Source organism: Onychostruthus taczanowskii, unplaced genomic scaffold (genome assembly GCF_017590055.1).
Source record: "Onychostruthus taczanowskii isolate IOZ18803 unplaced genomic scaffold, ASM1759005v1 scaffold49, whole genome shotgun sequence".
NCBI lineage: Eukaryota > Metazoa > Chordata > Aves > Passeriformes > Passeridae > Onychostruthus > Onychostruthus taczanowskii.
The window spans coordinates 3619273-3646300 of NW_024502458.1; the positions used below are offsets into that span (position 1 = coordinate 3619273).

General features: G+C 36.6%; 1 protein-coding gene across 12 annotated transcripts in view; it reads left to right on the forward strand.

Moving 5' to 3' along the window:
* SOX6 (SRY-box transcription factor 6) overlaps positions 1 to 27028 on the forward strand; it is a 369109-nt gene that overhangs the window by 149635 nt on the left and 192446 nt on the right. For all 12 annotated transcript variants that reach the window (XM_041415103.1, XM_041415104.1, XM_041415107.1 and 9 more), the window contains one exon: positions 2828 to 3038. In XM_041415103.1, the coding sequence (XP_041271037.1) occupies positions 2828 to 3038 (211 nt within the window). The remainder of the gene's footprint in view (positions 1 to 2827; positions 3039 to 27028) is intronic.

The window sequence follows — 27028 nt, forward strand, 5'->3', positions numbered from 1 at the left end:
AGTGGGTGAGGTGCTGGGACAAGCCTGACATGCCACTACCAATGGTCTGCAAAAGGTTATAAGGTCCATCATAAAAATTAAAATCCTTCATAAATTTGCTGCAACATTTACTTCGTTTTCAACAAGCTGAATGCTGCAGTATCAACTTCCCTTCATGTACAGTTGAGTCAAGTTTCTAGAGTAAAAAATAACAGGAATATTTCCCTTGCCCCTTGTGTTTTATCTGTCTAGTTAGCCATTAATGTGAGGTCAATAAAATATGCTCCTAAATAGATCCAGAAATATTACAAATGCATTGTCTGTTTTGTTTTTATTCTACATTTTAATTATCCACAAACCTGACAATATAGAATAGTTCATTAACTGGAGAAACCCTCATATTGTAAAGGCAGCCATTCTGCCTTGCTTCCATAAATGTGCATCATTTGTGTGGAGTTTAAACTTGCCACGTCTCCATTGTGGATATTGCAGTCTTTTGGGCAAGAAAAAGAAGGGTGAATGTGGAATGTGGCTGATGGAGGCAGTACTAGGGGAGTCTTTCACTACAGCAAAGGAACATTGTGCTGGACCATGTATGCATCCAGACAGGGAGCAGGAGAGGTTATCAGGAGGAACAACATTCCGTTATTCCTACTTACTCCACAGATTTGCCTTATCTTCTTGTTTCCGGCCTAAACAATAGATTTAGTGTTCCTTGCTGAGAGCATGCAAACCCCTGTATTGAGCCTGATGCTTCATGTATTGTAAGAGGATGTTGCTCTCCTGAGAAAAAATACCTTTAAAATTACTAAGTTGTTCTTGTACTGTCCTCAAAGGTGAAAGTGTCGAAGTATGTAGTATTAATTCTTCATTGAGGAAAGGGATTATAGAAATTCAGGCTTTACATCTGAAAAATATTAAAGGTGCTCTTTCCATCTCCATTGTAAGAAAAATACAAAGTAGTTTTGCTTAGAAAGAGTTAAATGTATGAAAGCTTTCCATTTTAAAGGCAGCCAAATAAGTTAATCTCTGTACCTGGTCTAAGGTGCTGTTCCCTGTGACGTTTGATTCTTCAGTGAATACAAATTGATGGAGTGAAAAATAAGTTAACATTTATTTGCTAAAAATACAAGATAAAGTTTTTATTCCATGTCACCTCTCTTTCTGTTCGTGCCTGCAAAACCTCTGTCACTCCTGCTGTGTTGATGAGGGGCTGCTACCAGTGGAATGAGATATAGTGTCTTCTAATTTTCTGTCTTAGTGAAAAAATACGTTTGCAACATCCCTAGCAAATGCTGCCTCCTTCTCCAGTGGTGGTAGTAGTGCTGTGCTGATCACAGACCACTGTGCTTGAAGATGATGTGTCACCACCTCCTCCTGCACAGTCCCCAGCCTCAAGTCACCCAGCTTGCTCATTGTTGGTCTTGCTCCTCCTGCTACATTGCACAGCTACTTCTTAATCTGTTCCAGACTGAAGCAAAGATTTGTGTCTTGTGGTGTTGCTGATGGTTAATGATTTCTAGACTTTCTTCAGTGCTCTGCAGATGGGTATTTTCAGCTCATAAAGTAGCAGGAATATTATTGTTATGGGGAACACTCTGCATTGTGAGCATGGTTTTTTGACAAGACTATTAATTAGCTTCTTAATATTTACATCTATTGCCACTATAATTGCTCTTAAATTTTAAACAAAGTATTTTTCATGGAATCTAATATACACACTAACATTTCTAGGCATACCATAAAGAAACATTAAAAAAAAACAATAGTTTTTTTGCCCCAAATATTTAACACTCCCAGCCTGGAATTATTAAAAATTAAAATAGAAGAGTAATTTTGGAAAGGGAAGTGTGTGAAAAATTCTTGTGGTTGAGTTTTTGAGGACAAATCCAAGAACAACTTCTCTTTTTAGCTAAAATTGTGAAAGTAGAGATGCAGTGAATGTTGCAAGCATGACTGGGAGAATGACAACTCTGAGCCAGAGAAGTTCAGGAAGGGCTTCACTGTTGGGTGATATCACAAAATTGAAGAGAACTGTCATTACTCATTTCTTTTTGATGCCTTTTAAAAAAATTTTTGCTCAAATAAGCCTTATCTATTGACAAAGGAGATGAAACCTTTTAACTTCTATGTTTCTGACTATATAACACCTTATAAATGTGCTCTTGATACCTGTGCATTGGCATACATGGTTTGTTTTGCCATAATTTCATTTCCTTGCTCATTCTTGCCGATGCTGGCCTGAAAATAAGATCTTCTTTTGTTTATCAGAAGCATTGTAACATGCATTCTTTAAAAAAAATTAAATTTAGTTCAAAAGACTGTGAATGTGCATGGATACGTACATACCATTAACCTTGTTTAACTGTGAAGTAGATTCCTTCCTCCTCAGTCATTGTTGGCCTAACACTCTGTAGTTTTAAAGTTATGCTGTTTTCCATTAGCTGAGGATTTATCCAGGAATAATTTGTCCTTGCTTGTACTTTCTTCCTTAGTGCTATGTATATTGTCCTTACTTAAGGAATTAAAGAAATCTGTAAAATCCTTACACATGCATTGTTAAAAAGTGTTGAAGTGGCTTTCTCCTGACGAGGGAAATCCTTGATAAAGATTATCTCAGGCATGAAGTATGAGTGTTAGAAACATGGAGAGCACTGGACTTAGGGACAAAAGTGCCCATGTAAAGCACTGAAACAAAGAAATTCAAATAATAGCACTCAATTTATAGACTGAAAGATAGGTGTAGGCTTGTTAGTATCACAAATAGTGCTTTCAGCCTTTGCCTGCCTGAGATCCTTCTGCCATGAGAGAAGAGCCCAAGTTTTGACATTGTTTTTTTTCTTTGCAGGAGTCAGAGAGTAATAAGTTATGTTCCCTATATTCCTTCCGAAATACCTCTACCTCACCAAACAAGCCCGACGAAGGAGGTCGTGACCGCAGCGAGCTAATGACCAGTGTTAATTTTGGAACGCCCGAGCGCCGCAAGGGAAGCCTAGCAGATGTGGTGGACACACTGAAGCAGAAGAAACTAGAAGAAATGACCAGGACTGAGCAAGAAGGTATGTGCTGGATATGATTGATGCAGTTTCCCCACCCCCCACCCCTGTAATTTTTATGGCATAAAGGATGTGTTGGGTATCGAGGGCCATAAAACTGCATAATTGGCAAAGGCTAGGATAAAGTTGTTCACAGGTTTCCATGGCAATGGTAGTTTGAGATCCATCAGGGATTTTAGACAAATATGCCAGTTTTTAAAAACTTTTAAAATTGTCTTGGTTGTGAGTCAAAGGAAGAATGTTGGATTTGGTGAAAACTCAACTCTTACTTGAAAGGTTATGTTGAATTCTTAGCTGGCTGTGGACTTGTGAGGGATATTCTGGATATTCTTCATTTGTATTTGTTCTCTTTCTTTTAAAAGACAAATGCTTATTTTTAACAATAAGAATGAATAAAACATGAGCTGGTTTGTTTTGCCTTAAAAATTCTCATCTTTCATCACTTTAATAACCCAGCATCTGTAACTAGGAGAATGGGAAACAGTTTTAAGTGTAAAAGTACATAGTTCTGACCTATATAGCTAGAATTACAGAGGAAGAAATCTTTTTTTTTTTTCCAGTCTTCTCAGATATTGTTACAAGTATTAAAACAGAGATAAAAATGAGGACAAATCTTTGAGTGCTGAGGCAGTTTATGTAGCCAGTTCTTATTCAGATACTTTCATTAATGTTGTGAAGGTTTTGAGCCACGGTAGGAAACAAACAGAATTGGAGAGTGAATTTATCAGTGTATGTGTGCAAACAGTCAGGGCCAACCACAAAAATTTCTCCCCTTGGTAAGAAGAATGAAGTCTCACTTGGTTCTGCAACAATACCTTTTAGTCTGTGAGCTCATACGTGAGTTTGAATCAGGGAAGTTGTGAGAGCAGGAGGCTCTGAAATAGAAAAACAGGTGCGGAGGCATCTGTGTGGATTCTCTTAGATATTTTACCAGTTCAGTTTTGTGGCATTAAAAATAACCCAGGAAGAATATTTATAATGCAGTAGAGCGAAAAGACAGTAGAACTTTGTGATTCTTTTTTTCTTTGAAATAGGAATGAGTTCAGAATTATTTTGCCTCCTCAATTTCATTATATGTGCACTTCAAACACTGCACTTTAAGTTCCCTTGGCCTCATGTAGCAATGCAGATTTCAATTAAAATTGAAGCTGATACAATAATATGTTTAAATATGGGATAAAATCATGTATTAATGTAAGTAGGCTTCCAAATTTCTTGGCATAATTGTTAAATGCCAGTGTGTTCTATAGGTGTCCTTTCTGAAGCTGGTGAAACATCTCTAAAGAGAGAATGTCCCAGATTCTTTACTACCATCTGTCTGTTTTCAGCTGTAAAGATCACTCTTTTAAAAATTGCTTTCTTAGATTTGGTGGTTAGGCTAGGAAAACTATTTTAAATATTACTTTGGCAAAGTTGTTTTCTGCAGTCGGTAGCAGTCGTTCGACACCCCATGCTAATCAAAGGTCTTGGCTCGTACTTTGCTGCGGGAGTGCTCGAGTTGCTGTTGATTATATTGACACCACAGCTAAGGCTTTTCCAGGAGTGTACTGGATGGTGTGCTAATAAAAATGTGCATCAAAAAAGTTTAAACATAGTATCTATCCATAGGGATTCGAGCGTTTCATAGCTTATTTTTGTATGGGTTCTTGAGAATTTTCTGTGCTTCCCCTGTATTGGTCTATACTGGTTGTTCTAAGAGTGCAGAGCAGAGAGATCCCTCTCTCTGAGTCAGAGCCTTCCATACTATGTGTTCTCATCAGCTGAAATAAAGGTCGTTTTTGATCCATAAAATAATCTTGCCTTTTATGGACCACATTGTAATGGAAAGCTATTCTAAAGTCTGCCTGCAAGTTCAAAGGTATTTGACTGTATCTTTGTGTTTAGGTTAGGTTTAGATTAGATATTAGGAGACAATTCTTTGCTGATGAGACTATGGCACAGGTTGCCCAGAGAAGCTGTGGACACCCCTCCCTGTAAGTGTTTAAAAGTCAGGTTGGATGGAGCTCTGAGCAACCTGGTCTGATGAAAAGTGCCTCTGCCTACAGCACCGCAGCTGGAATTAGATCTTTAAGGTCTCTTCCAAACCAGGCCATTCTGTGATGATTTTATGGTTCTGCATTAAGTTCTTTTCCATTCATCCACCATTTCCTGCAGGAAAGAAAGTTTTACAGAAAATAATTAATGAACATATGACAGGTACCATAGAAACTAAGGCAGAAAAAATAATTAATATAAAGATTGGAAATTCTTCAAGATGCTACACTTAGGAAGTTCAATGTTTCTAAACTTCAGTGTAGGCCAGGAATATCAAAATTCTTAGAACAGATCTGAATACCCAATTCAGTATTCAGAACTTTCTCTGAATTTAAAAGAAGTACTCTCCCTACTTGTTTGATTAAAAAAAATATTAAAAATAATTACTATGTTAAGATTGAACTTTGTTTTAGCTCTGTGCAGTCAGTTGGAGAAATGAGGTCTGAGATTATGAAATTGCTTTTTACATCTTACAGTGTCTTTTGAACAACCTAAATTAATAGCCTGATCACACAATTACCATACATGATGCTCTTTAACATCTATCCTTTAAAATATGTTTCTACTCAGTTCTTGTCTTAAAACAGTATGCAGCCAATGAAATTGAAGAGCTTTTTGTGTACTAAATCCTGCCCTGTCACAAAATTGCTTACCCAGATTGAAAAAATGCCTGCTGATTTCCTTAAAAATAGAGAGAATAATATAATGGGTTTAATGAATGTAGTGGAGAAAAGGCATGTCTTTCTACTGAAGTGTATACTGTGGTGTGGGGCTTTTAATCCTGCACATCTCCTTTAAAAGAGTACAGTAGTTATGTTATATATTATATGTATAGCCTCATTTATAGGGATGACCTCCTTGACCACTGATGTAGCTGTGGGATTTGGGATAACACAGTCATATGTCAGGTTGATTGTAGAGTTAAGTGCAGAGTAAAGAACTCAAGAATTCCAGTCACAGATCTAACCCCCATGCCAGCACAGTGAAAAGTCTCTTTGAAAATTGTTACATGGAAACTTTCTGGTCCATCCATATCATCTGAATTTGAGAAATACACGTTGTTGGGGTCAAACACTTAAATACTTTGCGCTATGCACTCAGATATTAGGTGTCTGCTATGCTTACTTTATATGCTCCTTGTTGTCTCTCTTGTACCTCATAACGCTGAAAAAGAAATATATACTGGAAGACTTTATCATGTCTAAATAGATATATTTAATCAGACTCCTTTGGCTCCTGAAAATAAGTTGTCTAATGAGAATCTCATCTGAGCAGCTGTGACTGAGGAGGTCAACAGGCATTGCCTAAGAGAATATGGCCCAGCTGGTTAAATCTGGTTGTTGTAGTGATTTAAATGGTCAAGTGCTGCTTGTAATCCAGGACCGTCTGTTTGTAAAGGGAAGAGTGAGTGCTTCAGCATAATGTACAGCTGTTTTAATCTCTCTTTAATAATAGTGCTTCAGCCAGTGTCATGTCTTGTGTATGGTGTGGGAACACGGGTGCCTCACACAGGGATATACCTTGTGTATGTTTTTAGCTTTATTTGTAGTCTGAACACAGATTACCAACATTACAGGATAAACAAGATATTTTTTGGATTTGTGGTCCAGTATTTGCATTTTTTGTACAGCAAGGCACTCCTGTGTCTTAATTTGTAATGATTTGGAAATGAGAAAACTGATGAGAAAATTGTAATTGGAAAAGAAAAGAATGCTGTAAATATTTAGAGTTAATTTGAGTATGTAAAGACTTTGCTGACATGTGTTCTCATAAGACAGAAGAGGTCAGAAATGAACAGGTGTCTAATTTAATCAACAACATTAGACTGTAGGGCCTCATGGATAACTTGGGTATATTCATCTTAGTTATTCTATGAGCTGAAGGATTGTTTTACTGGCCTTTTTCTCTGGAAGTATCCTACAGTACAATCAAGTATAAAAGCTCTTCACAGCTCAAAATGAAGAGTTTCTGTTAGACAGTATGGTCTAACTGCTTCTCTCCTTTTCTATCCCCTTCAAGTAAAAGACTTTTCTTTTTGAATATTGCTCATGTTACTTTTGTGAGGCAGATTTACAGCCTGGGCTGCCCGAATTCTGTGCTGAGAATTGGCTTCCAGACAACTATCCTACTGTAGCTCATCATAAGCCTCTAGGAGCAATAATTAGTAGTACACATCTTGTCTGTAGCGAGGAGAGCAGATTTCTCCCTTTCAGATCTGGAATGCTAGGTTGGCAGGTCAGCTGGCACTTCTGAGCTGGAAACTGGGCATGTCATTTCTGCTAAGTGCTAAGCCCTCATTACTCAGGGCCTGGATTCCTAATTCACTTTTGACCTTGATTCAGAGCAATGTATACAGTATCATTTTTCAGCCAAGCTCGGTTCACAATTCTAGCACAAGCTTTTTATGAAGTGCCTCCCATTCTTGTTTCCTCCTTGAAGACCATAGTTGAACATTCAGAGATCAAAGATTTCTATGTATGCATGGTGGAATAATGAACATCTATATAAAGAGTAGTATATTCATACATTTCCATCTATTCTCTGTCATGTGCACCTGTTTGTACTCTCTCTCTATGGGGGATATTGGTGGCTATCTAAATTAAAAATTAAGGGTTCATATGTATTACTATTTCTGTATACAGTAGGAAAAATCTTACTACATTACTAAGTAGTGGTGTTTTTTCTGATTTTTTGTTTTGTTATTTTTTTCCATCCAGCTTCATGAGTTAATAATAACTGAACACTTTCTGTTATATTGACTTGAAATAGATTAACACTTCCCCTCTAAAGTTTTCTATCATTCTAATAATTATATAGGAATATAAGTATATTGAAGTATTACACACACAAATCCATGAATTTCCTGCTTATTCATTGTGAAGTAAAGAAACTTAAACCTTCACATACTGTGTTTTATAAGTGGACATGGGCAAACAATTTGTGTGGCCATTTTATTAATTAATTTATTTTTTTAGTTATGGTTGTTTTAGGTTCTTTTTAAAGAATCTGTGTGCATTATATTGTATTAAATCAATAGAGAGTTTCAATTTTTTTTTTTTGTGGCTTTGTTTTAAGCCTGCCACAGCTGAGAACAGAGAGAATTCAGACATGTGCGCTTGTTTTTTAGTACTGTTTTAAGCACAACATTTGAGGACCTTACATGTCAGGAGTTTTCTTTGGTGGATCAGTCCTAGAAGTGAACTGCTGACCATTTGTGGTCAGTGAATATTTTAAAATGTTTTTAAAGAATTTTTGCAGAGATTTAATTCAAGTTATCTGTCTTGTGGTGTGCTGGATACCCACACTTTCCACTGACGAAGTCATGATCCTTGGCTGTCCTAACACACTTGGTGTTTACAGACGCCTGCTCTTTCCTCTTTTTCTTCCTTTTTTTTTATTTTTTCTTTTTTTAATTTCTATTTTTTTAATGGATATTTTGTCCAAGACTTCAGAAATGCTACTGGGTCTCAGTATTAGGACTATCCAAAGTAATCAATAAAAATGACATATTACTGCTGTTCTATTCTTTGTGAAACTCATGAAATTTGCAAATGGTCACCGACATTTCTCTTTGGATATGGAAAGCTCACCTTCTTCAAATACTTTCATCACCTTTGAAAAATCCTGCCCTTATCTGCTCGGTACCATCCTCATCATGGTTCCCTTTTCTTCTTAAAAATCACTCTTGCTAAGAAAATTCAGAAACAGTTATGCATATGGTTAATTTAATAATTATATTTTACTTGCTTTTTGTTGGAAGCCTTATATAGTGGCATCTAAGAAAGGGAATTTTTCTTCTAAACTCCAGACATGCTTCCAAAATTAAAACAAAATGAGCAAAAGCCCAAATGTCCAGAAAATAAATCGATGACTCAGACCAACTTAAAGGAGAGATATGAAGCATGTTTTCTTAAATTGCTGTTTTCTTCCATTATTTACCTCCTTACCATATAATTAAATACATCTTATTATGTCTTTCTTATTTTTTTAAAATTCCAATAATCTTAGTAAAATCACTTGGTCACTTTTTCATTGCAATATATGCTACTGTTTTAGAAAAAAACATTATTCTATTTATAGACATCTTATAGATCATAAAATTTCTAATGCTTCTTTTGTTGACGTCTAAAATGAATTCCTATGTCTTAATGTGTTAAAGTAAGTTTGGACCTTTTTTGGAACATTACCCCAAAGGAGGGTTTTCTAGTGTTATTTTCCTGGTAACTAAGAGAAGATGCAACCATTTTCCTTCTCTATTTGATTTTTCTCTCAGAAATTCATTCTGTTCATGTACTTTCACTTAATGAAATTTAGAATGCAACATACATTTAATTTTTTTTCCAAAGAGAGACTCAGTCTGTGCAACCATACTGTGTCTGCCATTAATATTTAGTCTCATATTTTTATTTATCATTCTGACTGAAATTTAGGCATTTTTGATTATTCACTTTCTTATATCCTTTAATTTTTTCAGAATAGTATTTTGTGATTAAATGCTATCTCACAATTTTTGTTTAGGAAACTGGCACATCTTGCCATCTTTCCACCTCATATTTATATTTACCTGGCTGCCTGAACTACAGCCTTACCCACTGTTGTAGCATCTGAGAATCCACTCACTGCTCACAGGTTCTGTGTGGATATAGGAACTTTTCAGCACTTTCCAGTATGTCTCATGCTACATTTGAAGACTTCACTTTCCTTGGTTTTGAAATTCTTCCATGGCACACAAATGGAGAACAGCAAAGACTTTTACATGGGTATCATGGAGAATGAGATCTACATGAATAGGTGGATAGATTAGTTGGGCCATCTGCTTTCCTAAGATTTTTCATGTCCCCTCTTCATTCTTATTCAGGATCATCAGCAAGGAACTGGTGACTCTGATGGTAGCCTTTTGAGAACCTCTCAGGAAAAACCTTAGTGTGGGATCCATGGAATTTTATGCAGCTTCTACTCCTCTGGAGGTTCAGTTTTCCAGTGCAGGCTGTTCTCTTTTTGAGGCTTTGAACCTGTGCATCTATACAAAAATGTTGCTTTTGCTGGTAAACAGAGTTGATCCTGACAGGGGAAGAGTCTGAAATTCAGGACTCAGTTCTGAAGATTGGTACATCCATTCTAGCCATGAAAATTCTTTTTTTTTTTTTTTTTTTTTTTTTTTTTTTTTTTGAGCAGGTATTTGCTTTCACTGTTTTGAGATTGAATATAGATGTTTCTTCAGTGTAATATAACAATCTAGAATATGTGAGATGAGTAAAATCCTTTCCATTGGAACAAATGGGCCTCAACCCTGTTCTCATTATCCCTGAACAGGACAGATTGTACTGAAAAAGGCTGAAATGTCTTTGCCATCATCTGCTGACCATTCCAGTCAGTTCCTCCACAGAGATCTATTTTCCAATGTCATACCTTCAGGAATCATCTAATTTTTACTTTTTTTTTTTAATCCCACTGTAACCCCTCAATTCTGACATTAGATACAGTGTTAGATACAATTAATTTTTTTTTTTTTTTTTTTTTTTTTTTTTTGCATGACAAATTGTCCCAATGCTTCCTCCTTATATAATTTTCTGCACTATGTTCCTCTACACTTTTGTCTCCTTTTTAGACATGGTCAGACATCTACTATCTTTACACTATTTGTATGTTTTTAATATTATGAAGGCATTATTAAAAAAGAATCTCTTAAAAGCCAGTTTTTTCCTAGGAGCAGTAAAAAAGGCAAGATCAGTGTGAATAGGAACAACTGACAATGAGCTCTGTGGTAGAGAGTATAAGTGAGTAAATAGCTGTAAAAATATGGAGAGTTGTTTCAGTTGCATGATCTTGGCAGCAGAAAAATAAATTCAAACTTCATTGGTTTCTGATGTTCTGTGACACAACGTTATGATCAGATCATGCTTTAAAATGGCAATTGAAATACATTTTGTAGTCATCAGGTTCATAGTAGGGACTAGACTGTGATACTTCCCTTCCTAAAATTTGCTAATGGAAATAAATATGAAGATTCAAGGGAAAAAATTGGGCTTGAACATGACTGATCTTGTATGCTATAATATTTTCCAAGTTCTGGAGGGTGAATGGCCTCAGAATTCTTTGGTGGACTTTAGTTTAAGTTGTTCTGACTTGCTTTGCCATTCCTGCTGTTTTGCAACAGGGCCTAAAAGTGCTTTAAGTGCTTGTGACTGGGGTAATGAATGAAAATATCTTCCCAGCACTGAGAGTATTGCATTAGACTGAATAGTCACCTTACTTGTAAAAGCACTATTAGAGAGGGGCAGCTGTAAGTAAGGATAATGATTTGTGTCCAGTGCTTATTTACTGAAAATTGTAAATGTATTATTTATTGAGAGCTCTCCAGACAGTGCTTGTCAGAATAAAAATGTCAACTCTAAGCAAAATGTTTTAATACATAATAAAAATGCTAGGTAAACACTTTGGTGATACAGCTAATTAGATCTGCTTTTCTTAAAGAAATGACAGTAAAAATGCTCTGCAGCATATACCTTTTAAATGCTGATATATTCCTTATTTTTCCATACAGTATTTGGTCTAGATACCTTATCATTATTTAAAAATAATTTTGACAACTTTATTTGGTTGCCACAGGAGAGACAGAGGCACTTCCCACCTGGCTGCATGAGACAGCTCTATGCTCAGGCTTTCCTGTTCATCCCATGGAGAGAGTAACTACACTCACCTCTGTGCTTCAGTCTGAAACTCTAAGATGCCACTTTGTTTGTGAGGGGAAACCTGCCTCCAGTGGAAGCAACAAAAAATTATTAAGATTAGTCTTCAGCCATGCTAATTAATCCTGAACAAATATTCCTAACAGGGAGCCTAAATCCATTCAATGCCAGTGTTGCTTTGGTGTGTTATTAAATATGAGTAGGAATTAGAGAGGGAAAAAAAGTAGCTATTTTTTTCCCATTTAAAATATTATTTTATTTAAGTTTTTTTTTTTTTCAATTTTATTTTCCCTGAAATTTGCAATGAGAAAAATTCGAGCTTAAAAAAATTGGCAATCTTTCTAGAGTGTTTTACAGTGTAAGGGAGGAAATTGTCTTTTGAATTTATCCTTTTTTACAAAGAACTGCTCAGTTCAGCATCATAAAATTTAGGATGCCATCAAGAAAAACAGCTTTCTTGTTTTGAGTATATCAGCCAACCTGAGGAAGAGCCCTACTGTTATTATTTTAGTGGTAGTCTGCCTGTGCTCCCCTGCACTCAGTTTGCTGTTGGTTCTGATGTCTTGAAGGCTGACCAAGAACAGAGACTAGACTGAGTTAAAGAATAAAGTAGGGATTTATTAGAAGGCCTCAATGGATGCACCTTGGGCAGCACAAGAGCCCAGCCAGGGCTGCACCCAAGATGAACCCAAAATGGTCACAAAATGGATGAACGGTCATGGAGTCTCACACTTTTATAAGTTTTGGTCCTTTTGCGTACTGATGTTAATTGTCCAATTACAGCTTTAGTTTATGAAGTCCCATCCTTGTGTTTCTCTCTTTGCTCCACCATTTTTTGTGCTCTTGGGCCTGAATTTTGGATAATTTGTCCTTGGTCTCCAGCTAGAGAAGGAATTGTTTTGTCTCCCTCCTCTGTGAAGAGAGCTCACTATCCCCTAATATGAAGCTCATAACTACACATTAAAGCAGTACAGAATCTAGAAATTATAAAAGCTAAACCCTAAGGCATTAGTTCCACAGAATCAAGCATTCATGGGGTGTCTGAGGTTGGAAGGATCTGCTTCTCTGGTTGTCCAGAGCCATGTCCTGGCAACTTGTGAGTATCTGCAAGGCTGTAAACTCCACAGCTTGTTCAGTGTTTGGTCATCCTTATGATAAGAAAGGATTTTCTTTTGGTTCAAGGGAATTTCCTGTTTTCTTTTTTGTTCTCTGCTTCTGGGCCTGTAACAGGCCACCACTGAGAAGAGCCTGGATCTGGCTTTACTCCTGCCACCAGATATTTTTATATCATCCCCTGGAAGCTTCTCCTTTTCAGCCTAAACATTCACGGTTCTCCCAGCCCCTCTTCATGCCAGAGATTCTCCAGTTACTTGGTTGCCCTGTGGACCATTCCTGGACTCTCTCCAGTCCCATATCTTTCTTGTACTGGGGAGCCCAGAACTGGACATAGCACCCTAAGGGTGGTCTAAAACATCATTTATTTTAAGGTCACTAGTTCTGCACTGTAAGACTGAGCTGGTACCTTTAAAAACAAGAACAACTTTATGATGATAAAGTCTGATACTTCCTGAGCATCTTGCTCAAGCCCTGGCTGAGCCCGTTCATTAGCATAATTTGAGTTTTAGCCCTGTGCCTGTGTTCTCACTTCGCTGTGCAGAGCTGTTGATCACAAAACAAAAACCAATAATACGAACACAATTCAGTGTTCTTAACAACATATTTATGTGCTTCACAAGTGTATTTTGGACAGTGAGGAATCCTTCTAATTCCTATTTGTAGCCAGGCTTCTTCCTTATTTGCTCATTGGCACATTGATTCCAAAATGTTGGAGTTGTTAATGTGTCAAAATCCACCCTCTTCTGTCCTGCTCCAGTAACACAAAGAAGTGGTGGTGTTTTTTTAAAGTTCAGATTGTGATATTCCCGAAAAAAAAAAAAAAGTGCACTAGTCCTTGTTAAATATAGTCTTGAGGGCAAGTACTGTGTAAACATCTGCAGAGAGCTCCTGTTAGCATTGCTCTGTCCTGACTAGCAGCGCTCACTCTGTGCAGTCTTGGGTCTGTCTTTAGCATGGGCTGCCAATCAGTAAAGCTGTGCCAAAATGTCTTGTTCTACAGCCTAGAATTTTGGAATGTATCTAATAGCTGTTTTCTTTTATTAATCATAATATATTTTTAGTTTTACTTACATAGGTGCCCAGAGCTCCCGGGCACAGTGCCCTATGTATGAATGGCTGTTTATTTTCTTCTTCCTTTTTGTTAACTGCTTTACTTAATGCTTTACATAACCATTAGCCATATTTTGACATGAAGCTATAATGCACTGCTGCCTGCTCACATTTCTTAAAGAACTTGATGTGACATCACCCTCTACAGTAAATCATGATCTTCACTGAACCTAAAAAAACCCATCTTGAATACTCTTCTGTCTTTTATTTGTTTGAAAATGTTAAAGCAAGCAGGCTCTTTCACCCGTCTGGAAGAAGCCTGAACACTACAGCTTAGAGAGCCTGCAGTGACACCAAAAACATTAGGGGCTCTGTACTGAATGTCTTAGTCTAACACCACCTTAAGAATGAATTCTGTTTGCATTTATAGCTATGCTGTGTGTGTTACAGGATATGCATGAGGACAGGAGTCGGCTCTTTCTACTCTATCTTAAAATTTACCTGCATATTCAATATTTAAAACAGCTCTGCTTCTCAGTGTAGGTCTTAGCAGTCCTTATCGTATCTTAAATATGTAACAAGCAGATTACTTTTAAATATTTACAGTGAAACAAAAACTAACACATCGGGCAGAGGTTTGTTAAAATGTCAGAAGAACTTACTGTAGTGAAAAATAAATATTGAACCAAGTTTATTCCTGAGGTGACTCTATTAATTTCCATAGAATTACTGCAGGAGTAGTTCTGGAAAAAAATCTGTCAAGATTTTGTATCATAATTTAAATATTATTTCACAGAACTTTGAAAAGCCCAGAAATAATTTTATAAGTCTGGCATGCACATGCATCATGAAGTACAATAAGCTTCTTTTGCCTCAGCCTCTGCTCCCTCTGTGGACTGTTTGTGTTTTTTAGCTGTTTAAATGGGGTTGTTGCAGCTTTGTTAATAGGTTTGGTTACATCTGCAGTTATACTTGTAATTAAAAATTTAGTTGGAGCATTGGTTCGCCTAGGTTTCAGTGTATCTGGTGTTTCTGTGAGATAATAAATAGACAAAGAATCACGTCTGTTGCCCTTTTGTGTCTGTGTATCAGGTAACACAACAGACAGTGGCCAGACATATGACCTCAAAAATCAAACCAATTTGTTAATGAACTAACAAGGCAATGTAATAAGCATCTCTATTCAGTCATTTTCCCCAGCTTTCGGTTGTTCCTTAGAGCAAGGGTAGCCAGTGCTGTATCAACAAATTATTTGATGACAATAATTTGGCTGATGAGAATACAAGGAAAAAAGCCACAATCTAATTAGAAAACACTGTATATTAGGTGGCAAAATGTGGCTAATGTTTTATATCTAATTGTAAAACTGCAATTTGCAACTTTCGCTACTTAACGAGTTTTACGCCCCCCTTCCTCCTTTCCGCACAGAAAATCATTAAAAAAAAAGGCCAAAAAAGAGACTACAGGATTTGAAACACAGTGGCCCTGAAGTGATGGGAAAATGGCCAAGGTGTCACAGCTAATTTCTGACCCTGCTTTATGAGTTCTGCTGTTCCTTATTCCCCTTGTCAGTCTGTGAATCCCTGAGGCTGTACACACTGGCCTAACATCACTCAACTCCAGTTTTATATCCTCTTTTAATAATGTTGAGTCTATTCTGTCCAACTTTGATTCAGACAACCTGCTTGTCTTGAAAAAGTGATATATTTAATCAGTGGCTCTGTCTCCAGCATAGCTCCCACTGCGTGAGACTAGAGCCAAAGAGTAGTGCAGTGGCCTGTCACTTCTGTTTGAATAGGTAATGTGGAGCCGCTCAGCCGAAGAGACAGGAGCTGGAACTGCTTGTTAGGACACATGATCAAAAGCCACTCTCTGCTTTCTGCCAATCAAGCCTCATGTCGCCTTGTGGGGCAGACATTAAATAGATTTTTCTGCCGTACACTGTGGGCACTTTGCCAGTCTGACATGTGAACTGTTACAAAAGATACCAGAGTTTCCACTTCTTGCTGACTGCTTTTAAATATTACCAAGCCCTTGCTGTCCAAAGTGGAATATTTTAAATAATGGATTATGATAAATTTCCACTACAATTAGGCAGTCTCCTTCCTGCTCCCAACTCTTCAAAGATATTTCGAAAAGAAAAACTGTAACTTGGTTTCTGAAAACAAACAAGCAAACAAAAAACTGTTGAACAACCCTATGGCACATAGATTTGGGCATGATTATTGTCTGAGCGTTTTGGTGAGTTGTTGCTTTCACTTGTGCTATTTTGAATATTGTTTCTATTTTTGGTCTTTTTACATTATTTAATTAGATTTTCCCAGTTGAGATCATAGCACTGTTTTATTACTATGCTTATGGGAAGGGATAATTTTTTTTTTTTTGTAAATGAGGTTGAATTTGTTGATTGTGTTTATTGGCTGCTGGTGCAAACATAAATGTCTTAAAATGGCTCTGTAGTTGGTTTTAGTTATACTTTCCCTTGCTTTTTTCCTCTTTGTCTATACCCTCCATAACCACCTCAGCTCTTGTGCCCATGGCAACAACGCTCAGTGGTTGAGGCTAACAAAGATGACATTTAAGCTTTGCCTAAGTAATGAATATTCTTTTGTAACTTCCAGGGCCACTGAATTTATGTCATTTTTTAGAGGTCCCCAGTACCTAGAGAACTGCTTCTATTTATGTACTTGTGGTCATGATACCCAGATATTTACTCCCTTGTGCTTGCCCTTCTTGATATATCTTTTTTTTTCTTTTTTTTTTTTTTTTCTTGTTCAAGTAAAACTTTTTTTTTTTAACCAAAACACACCATGGCAATCTAGTGGAATTCATTTAAACAGTGCGCTACACATAAACAGCTGTTCCTTCAATAAGCCATTCTTTATAATACCCTTATTACCTTCTAGTGTCTCAAATTCTGATTAGTCAACAGTGCTGATTACTGTATGGCATTCCACTGCCCATCTTCCTTCTGCTCAGCTGCTCATGTCTTAGCTGTTCTGTGATTACAACACAACTTGTGCATTGTTTCTCCAAGTTGTCCTTCATATTGTGTCTCTTTAAAAAAACCTCCAAACCCTGTTGAGGAGATGGAGAAAAAAAGAACCTAATTTGAGTCACTATAAATTTCCTTAAACTCTGTGAATTGTTTTTGTACCGCTGTGATCCTCAAGTCTGTGTGCTCTGCAACTTTCTAGTGGGATGAATGAGTCTTTAGATTAACAAGGGTAATCAATAAATAATGTCCGCTTAAAAGACCTTTGGAAAAATGACAGTTACTTATTGCAGTATTTGTAATAGAACAGGAGACACCAAAGACTGTGAGGCTTTTAAAAAAGAATCCCACCAAACCTAAAAACCACACAGAACTTTGTCCTGGTTATGCTTTCACAAAAACCAGTGGGTTCGTTAAGAACCAGAAGTCGTTAAGAACAGAGCTTTGTCATGAGATAGCAGTTTGGAAAACATCCCCCCAGTAATACATGCTGGGTTTCAGAAAGGTGTGTGATGGCAGAAGGAATGCACAAAGTGAAAATGGGAAGGGAAGGAATTCTATCCCTGGTGCTCTGGATCTCCAATTTCTGCTCAAAGCAGCGAATGCAGGGGTTTGTTAAGGACATAAAACTTTGCCAGCTGCTTTATAGGTAAATAGCACGGCAGTGAGGAGCACACCCTTTCTGTGGCTCCCTAAACCCCCGCAGCTTCCTTTGGTGCAGCCCCTTAGAATCGAGTCCTGGTGAGCCTGAAACGCTGACACACTCAAAACGCAACCCCATTAAAGGCCTTAAATCTGTCATTGTGCTCTGGAGCCTGTTCTGAAAATAGCAAAGCTCTTTTTGTAAATTAAAATCGGTGTGAATGGGAACAGATGTTGACATGCTTTACTTTATCTGCAGGGATCCCCGTCAGGGGGGAGAGGGTCACTGAGGTTAGATGGCAGGAATTACTGCAAATGTGCAAAGGACAGGAGAGCCTGACACAGACATTGTCTCTGGCTTTACCAGGGCAGGGATAGCATCCACTGGGTGCTGCTGGGGGCTGAGCAGTCTGTGTGTAAGGAAAGATGGTTGTGTAACAGCCTGAATTCCTTGGGGAATGCTGTCCCCTTGTATGTCTGTTCACAAGATAAAGGGGGGAGGGATGTTTGGCCTGTTTTATAGAGTTGGTGAATTCGGTCGCATCTGGATTCCAAGGGATTCTGGGTGACCCCAATTCCCATTTGCTCCCATGTTACCTGAGCTCACTCATGACCGTGTGGAAGGTGTTTGGCATAGCCAAGGCTCAAACTACAAAAAAATTGTGTTCAGTGTGACATTTGGTCGCTTTTTTTGGAATTTCGGCTTTTCCTTTTAATGTATTTGGTGAACTCTCATGTTGCATTAGAGTCATCATCAACTTTTAATAGTTTCTGAAATAAAAACGTAGTTCTGTTCTGAAATGTGCAATTTATTAAATAGCTTTGCTAGTCAATCGCAATAAATTCTTGTTGAAGATTTTTCCTGATTTAAAAAAAGATAGCAAAGGATGAATTTATTTATAAGAACTGTAATAGTTTCCCTCAATTCCTTTTATATTTTAGATTACCTTATAATTTTCTAAATCTACATTAACAATAATGATCAATTTTGTCAGTATTATTCACACCTTTTATTAATTTAGCATAGATGAATAAATGTGAATGTTGTGAAGAGTTGATTGGGAATAGATTTTAAATCTGACAGTTAGATTACAGGGTACCTAAGAAAAAATGGCTCTTTCACTAGGTACCTAGTAATTTAATTCTTGTTTGAAATTATTATAATTTATTACAGTGTGTGGGTCCTAATGAATGTCTACTATTAAATGAAAAGGAGAAATTGAAATTATGAAATTCTTTTAACTTGTATCTTAAAAATCCTCTTAAACAATTCAGTAGATATTAATAAGCAATGTGTGCTTTTCTTTCCTTTTTATATGAATGCAAACAAAAACATTTTCCTTGCTACATAATGATATTAGGTCAGCACTGTTAGAGACTCTTACTTAGAATCAAGACTATCTTAAAATAGAGGGGAATAATTTTATGTGATGAAAAATATCCAAAATTTTCTATCTTGATCATACATTTAGGTCTTTTTGTGCGAGTCCTTTTTCCTTCTTCAAGGAAAGCTCAAAATCACTACTGGAAGTTTTGCTGTTAGAAATGCAGATGTATATGTGTGACAAATGAAAATTTCTCTGCATTTTTTCTACTGAAGGAGTCAGTCATCAGGACATTAGAATACAAGACACATTATTCTTTTACTGTCATCATGTAAAATTATTTTTGCTTATCAGTTTGCATTTGAGAAGTGGTTAGGGGAAATTGGTAAAAATGGGTAGGTGTTTCCAAACTAATGGAAAGTGGGTAGGCAATGACAAGTAAATGTAGCAAATAGGTTACAGTGGCAGTTGAAATAGGTGATGGAATACAAATTGTGAATTATCTTTGTTAAGAGGGTGAAAGCACATTGGAAATTTCTTAGATACAAATTACACCAGTTCATACTACTATTCACCTAAAATTAGGCCATAATCGAGTTATAAAATATATTTAAAGAACAGAAGGTCACTAGTTTCATTCTGTAACATACCATGGTATGTAAAATTATGTGACTATCATTGCAGTACCTGATAATTAAAAAAATGGTTAGAGGTTTTAGTGGAAATTTCATTCGTAATTGCACTGTTTGCAAGTCAGCAACAGTTGTGGCCTTTGGCATTCACTAGATTCAAACTGGCTCAAATTTCTCATCTGTACTGGGGTTTCTTTTGTAGCCCTTTTATGTAAGAGCTTACTCTAAAGGATTTCCATTATTATTAAGATATGAACATGCATCTTTCTACATGTCAGAAAAATATAATTCTAACCTGGACAAGTCACTAGGTTTGCCTACCATTTCTCAATTCTTTTCTTTAAGAGAAAAGCTATACAACTCCCAAGTGAAGTCACCTTAGTATCAGTAACAAAATACTACCTCTAGTTACCTGTTGCTGTCTTGTAGCTGACAGATGAAGCACTGGTTGGATATTCCATTTTAAGGTATCAAGGTAGCATTGCATGCTTGCATCCTTTGAGATGCATGTGTATGTTCCTCTGGGAAGGGAGTGTGGGAAATTATTCCACTGCATGTTTCCTGATATGCTGCCAGAAATGAAAGAGAAAAAAGAACAGAAAAGGAGAAAAGGAGAGGGAAAGGTAACAGTAATAAAAGGAAAATAAAAAAGAGAAATTAAAAGGTGAAAAAATTGTTTTGGGTTGTGGTTGTGATTTTTCACTTCAATATTTTTTGCATTTTCATTTAGGAGATATTTTAAGTTCAAGTACTCTGTGCACAATTGTGGTGTAGTTTGGTTTGGTATGAACTTTGCTATTTAGCTGATAGGATTTGTTTGAAGCTACTAGTAGAAAAATAGAGACTGAACAGAATTTGTTCTTTTCTAACTTCTAAAAATACTCAGGCCTTTCTCATGAGTTAGGAATTTTTATATGTTTACTGTTCTTCACTATAACCAATTCCAACAACTGCCCTGTTACAGAAAAAAATAGGAGTATGCTAAGACGTGAGCTGAAAAACCCTTAAGAGCTAACATTTCAAAACATAAACATGAATTAATGCTAGTGTCAAATTTCTCCCCATTTTCTGAATTTCTTTGGTGTATTCTAGCTATATATGTTGTTTATTAAAATTTGTTTTCAGTAAAATATGTAAGTTCTATGAAATGAAATTATTTTATTAAACTTGCAGTTTTGGTATTATTTGAACCTTGAATGTGGAAATCTGAATGAGATGAGATTAAAAGGTTTAAATAGCTTTAAAATTATATTTACGTTAGTGCAATCTGTCCTTTTTAATACTAATCTGCTTTTTTAGTTGAGATTGTATTATAAAAAAACCCACCCGGGGTGCATTAAAATCGGCCAAAATATTTACGCTACGAAGCTCCTTTCTTCATTTCCTAATCAGCCAGAGTTCTCAAGGAAAAGTTCAGTTCAGATATTAGCTATACTTCTTAGAAATGACCTTGTGGGGTAGAGAAGCATGGCACAGTGGCACTTTCCAGCTGTACACATGGTATCCGTCGGGGTACAATCATGCTCAGTCCCAGCACCGCAGGCTTGGACATATGTTGAGTTTTATTTCTTTCTTCTGACATTAATCCTATTCACCAGCTGTTCTGCCAGCTGCCATTCTTCAGCTTGGAGATTACATTTTGGGGGATACCAACAATTGCCTAGTTGACCAGTGTTCTCCCCACTTACTTTAAAAATGATTGGAGTTTTGGGTTAGCATTGCTCGGTCTTTTTTACTGCCTATGTCCTTAATTGTCTTTGAATTCAAGACTTGATTTATGATCACTTTGAATACACTGCAGAAAAAAACCTCAAAAGAGCTCTGATTTCCACCATACTGGTAAATCTGTGCTCACAGAAGGGAAAAAAAAAAAAAAGGTTTGCAGTTAACATTCTGAAAGCTGTAATTAATGTTACATGCACTATTATGTAAACAGCATTAATTAGTGACAAATTCTTCTGATAAAAATCATTTTTAATCAAAAGAATATCTTAATTTTTCATTTTTACATGAGTCTATTTTAAGAAGTTGCAGTTTTGTAAGAAACTGTTTCACTAATCTAGTTTGAACAGGCTATTATATCTCTGCTTCACTCATAACATATACTAATAAGTCGTATAGATTTCTTAGTTCATATTCCAGATGATCTGTCCATAAGCAGGATGTTAAACATCTGTAGTTTAAGCCTTCTGGGACTAACAAATGCATTAATGCTGGAAAGAAATGTGGCCTGAACAATAAGGCTACAGACCATGTGGTAAAGAAACAACCCCGATATCATCAACTCAGCACACACGGTGCACTGCACCCGAGTTCTAGCCCAGCAGTGAAAGAACAATGTCAGCTCTAAATTGTGTTCATTTATAGTGTGTGTTTATCACATTCATACCAGTAAAGACAGAAAATCCTGTATTCAACATAATTATTTCATGTGGCAATTTAAAGATCTTTGTTGCACATTCTTCACAATTGAGCAAAATTGGCTATTAGCTGGATAAGGTTAAGCTGGAGTATAATGGTAAATATTTATTGCAGGAATATTCAATTAATAACACATATTCTGCATTTCTTTGCACAGCCAGTGATTACATTTAGGTCATACAAAGCAGATATTCGAATTGTCCAACTCAGATCCCACTTTGAGGAAACAGGAGCTCCATTAATGAAACCCACCCACCTTGATTCTTTTATTCCCCTGTTGCCTTTTGCTTATTTCACACAATGTTCCTTTTAATACAGCTAGAGAATCAAGGTATTGAGAGTTAACACAGATGAAATATTTTTTTAAATGGGAGTTACTCTTGACTTCCATCATAGTCAAGAAAAGTTCTTGGGAGGAATGGGGGTGGGGGAGAATCCTAAGAAATATTCCTTATGAGATAATATTCCAGACTCACCAGTAGTGAACCCCCTTTACTAAATATGGCCATTCTATTTATAGAAATATTCATATTTTCATTGGTGGCCAAAGCACTGCTTATAGGAAAACCTACAGGTGACTAATAGGAGTTGCTCACTAAGTGGAATAATGAATAGTATTAGGTGTCAATTAAATCAAGCTTCCCCGAGGTGCAGGTGCTCCACAATGTACTGACACATTTCAAGTAGCAGCGCCACTTCACCCATGCATATGAACAAGCACATTTGCATATTAAAAAGCTGAAAATTATTTAACTGAAGCAAAAGTCTTTTAGAGATGATGGAGGTTATTAAAACTGTTGACAAGAAAGAAGGTAATTGCCTGAAAATGAGAGATGACATTCTGCTATACACAGGGAACGTTGTTTTTGTTGTATTGTGCAGCAGTGCCTGGGTGTATAACCTATTACATTGAGATTGCTCCTATGCAATTAGACCCTTTTTGTCCTCACTTCAATAAGGCTATGATTATGAAGGATTGAAGAACACTTGGCATATTGAATGTCTGTTGTTTTTATAACTTCGTCAGAAATGACAAAACACGTTTTGTGTCCTGTTTTTTCTTTGTAGGCTTATTGATTCTGTGATTATAATATTCATAAAAGACAATGTGTTCATGGTTGAACACTGTCATTTATACAGGTTTTATTTTTTTTATTTTTGAGCATAGTACTTGTTTGAATGCCAAGGTGTTAGTCAGAAAGATGGGCATATAGAAAGTAAAAGATGAATAGGTGAGAAATTTTTTAAATTTCTCTAATAATGCCAAATATTTCTATTAAAAGCCAGATAAAAAGCCCATATATTTCAAAAGTGTCTGCTCAGAAATACTCACCAACTTGTGGTTAATTTACTTTTTATCTCTCAGCAGTAATTGTTTTCCTGTGTGTTTTCTTTGTCCTGTCTCTCCAAGTGATAGCTTAAAGAAACTGGTTGAATTGCACCTTGTAAGGGGCAGGAAAAAAATGTTTCTGTGTAAACCACACAGTGAGTGAGAAACTTCATTTAGCTCACACACAAGGAGGAAAACAATAAAGCTTCACTTTACGAAGCTCTCTTAAGATAAAGGTGCCTGGCAGGCAATACCATTTAATGCTTACCACCTAAATGGTCATTTGTGGTGGGATTTGCAAAACTGCCTAGGAGATTTGGATGCCCAGTTCCCATTAAAGTTAATGAGAATTGGCGGCATCCAAATTCCCTTTGCAGCTTTGAAAATGTCAACCAGCCTTTCAGTGTTTGTGATCATGCTGTATGTTGAGAGAATGTTTCCTACAAGCTCTGTTTTTGTTAGGTTTTCTATTATGTTCCTGGAGTTGGCTCAGAATCTGGTGAGAAGCACAGCTACTGCAATGACTTGCTTTGAGTTTGGGCAAAGATGTTAACCTTTCTGCTTCACATACCCTGTCTGGAAATTACACACCCCAGCACTTCCTTGGCTTTGCATTATGCTTTGGCATATTTTGAATTAACTTATTTATATGAAAAAGTATTAAGACTTATTAATAAGAAGGTTTTATTTCAGTACTAGTGTCCTGGTCTGTTGACGTGTGTGAGACATGTAGATCTTCATCTGTCTGAAACAGTTTTAAATGCATTAAACCACAGAACATTGTAATGATATAAATTATTTATGATATAATTGATGTGCTCAAACACATAATGAGTCATGAGGATAGATGATCCAAACTCAAGTAAAAGTATGTCATATATTAGTATTAAGTATCTTTTCAAGAATGCATGATTTCTTTCAAGTTGTGGCTTTTTTGTATGTGATTGCATTTTAATCTTTTGTCAACCACTGCATGCCATGCACTTTCAGCTGATCCTTCCATGAAACCATTTATTTACTGTGATCTCTGTGACACTGAAATTAGCTGGTTTCTTAAAATTACATTGGTCAAAAATTGAAAAGTGAAATTTACATTTTATGGGGCCAATCTTGCGGTTCTACATCTTTATGCCCCAAATGTAAAGAATTGTTATATCAAATATGCTAGTTGGACTTTATCTCATTGTGAGATGTCCCTGCTGGACCAGATTTTCAAATGGTCTTAGCGTTCAACAGCTCTTATTTAGTCACGAAAAAATTGTTTCAGTCCTTAAAACTTTCAGTGGTGAGAACAGCAAGAACACTTCACAGAAATTCTTCACATTTTTGGAGTGCTTGAAAGGGAATTGAACTTTCTGGAAAAACTGAACTTATTGGTTCTTGGTGTAAATGCATGAGAAAAATGGAAGCTCAACAGCTGTCACATAATTCTAGTATCCTGTTTGATGTGATATGCAGTATCTGTGTGTATATTTCAACAGTTATATATTAAATATTTGATATTTTGTTGCCTTAGCATCTAGTATTTTTTTCAAACAAAGGGAACACAAAATCAAAGAAAACATTGATCTATTTGTTTCGAGGGAAAGCACCACTTACCAGCTGTAGAGAGCACCAATGGCTTGATAAAATAAGCTGTAACTTCAAACACAGTAGCTCACATATTGTACTATAATATACTGTGGGAGGGTTTCTTAGCCAGGAGAAACGATAGATGACTGTTATGGGCCAAGAAATATCATTTGATAGGTCTTGTGTAGCAACCATTATGGAAGTCTTTGAAAACTAAAAGTAATCTCACAGATTTTAGTGGAAAATGAATCAGTTTGCATGCTATAGAAAATTAATGTTTCTAAAATAAATCTTGTTTTAGCCAACAAATATTTGGCTCCAACCAGAAGGCAATCAGGGAATGTTCTTTATGCCATTAGCGAAGCAGAGCATATGTTTCTGCTTTATTGGTTGCTGACATTAAGCACACTGATTTACTGGTTTGAAACTGATAGTTGGGCCGCTAGGATTCATTTAATTTGTATTAAGAATTAAGTTTAAATTTTCTGATGCACTTCTAAATTTTAGCAAGTTTTGCAATTTTTGGTGTTTTTATTACAGAGAGAGTGAGGAATAGTCTCATTACAGGATCTTTCTTTTATGAAGCCAGGCAATCTCCTGTGCTCTGAGCCATGGAAAAGACCAGAGATGTAGCTGCTGTTTTGCAGGACTGTTAGTGGGCAAGGAAAGGGAAAGAAAAATGAAAGTCTGCTGAACCCCTGTGCCTATAGCCACCCTGAAAGCAGAACCAATTTCATTTTGAAGTGAGTAGCCACATGGAGCTTGGTGAGCTTTGCTGCTGATTATTGTATGGTTACCTGCACTTACTGAGGACAGGACTCATGGGCCCAAGAGATCCCTGCATGACTGGGGCTCCTAATCTATGGAGTGACTACTGACACTTCTGACAACTCCTTATGAGCTTTTGGTGTGTTCCAAGCTTCCAAGGTAGGAGGTACAGCATAGGTTTTGTGAGTTGTGGTAGAAGGAGCCACGACGGGGCTGTCAGAGGTACGGTGAGAAAGGGTTATGGTCTCCAATGGAAGCGGGTGACTCCCCCCAGGGAGGCTGTGAATTCTCAAAAGATATTTGCAGCTGGTGACTCCTGCATTGCTTTCTCTGAAAGGTATTATATAACATCCCTTTTCCTGTTGGGAGTGATATTCAGCTCAGAGTTGTGTAGTTGTGTACGCTCTGACCATACTTTCCAGTGGCCCAATGATCAGTTGTGGTTACTGACTTTGGAAGCCCAGCTTGTAACACATTGGGGCTGATTTTTGAGGTATGCTCAGCACTTAAAACTTCAGCTTTCAAAACTACTGGGCCCACCAGCTTTGAAAAAGAGATGCAATTTGATTCAAGCACCATTCCCAAAACTGCTGTCCATTTTTTAAATGCTGCAATTGTGTACATTTGTTTCTAGCTGTAAGCCCACAGATGCATAAATAAGTTACATAAGCATTCAATGTACATAAAATACTGAGGTTCTACGTATTCCAATTCATCTGTGCAGTAAAATCCAGCTGTCATTAAACATTACTTTTCCTTTTTTCAAATGTCAGTTATGAAACAGCAGAGTAGTCACTCTTCCAAAGACCCAGACCTTGATTATTGAGATGCTCAGAAACATTTGTTGATTTTGCTATGCCTTTATAATGCCAGCCTGAAGGTGCTGTTGGTAAAGCCTTCTGAAAAACCTTCCCTTTTAACAGGAATCAAATTCTCTTTATTAGCATGAAAAAAGAGAAATACATATAATTTGAATTGGCTTACGGCTTCTCCAATTCTTGCTAAGTGTTTCTGGAATTGTAGTGGGTCAATAAACTCTTCCTTTTTTTCCTGGTTTTTGGAGGCAGTTACCTTGTTTGTTAACAGCTAACCTGATAAACTATATATATATATATATATAATAAACAATATAAATATATATATATATATTTCAGTGAAAATTACACTTCTTTCTGCCTATATTTATGCAGGCAGAATCTTTTTCCCCTTTTAGTTGTTTTGTCTTTAATCTAAATTAAGAATTAAATGGTTGAGGACTCTTTTATTTTTTTTTTTCTTAGAGATAATACTGGGACTTTCATTAACAGAAAAGCTTACATCTCAGTGGAATACATACACCCAAACTATTGTTTAGCTATCCAACTCCCAATTACACAAATGGCAATTAGGCACTTAAATCACATTTAGATATCTGAATAA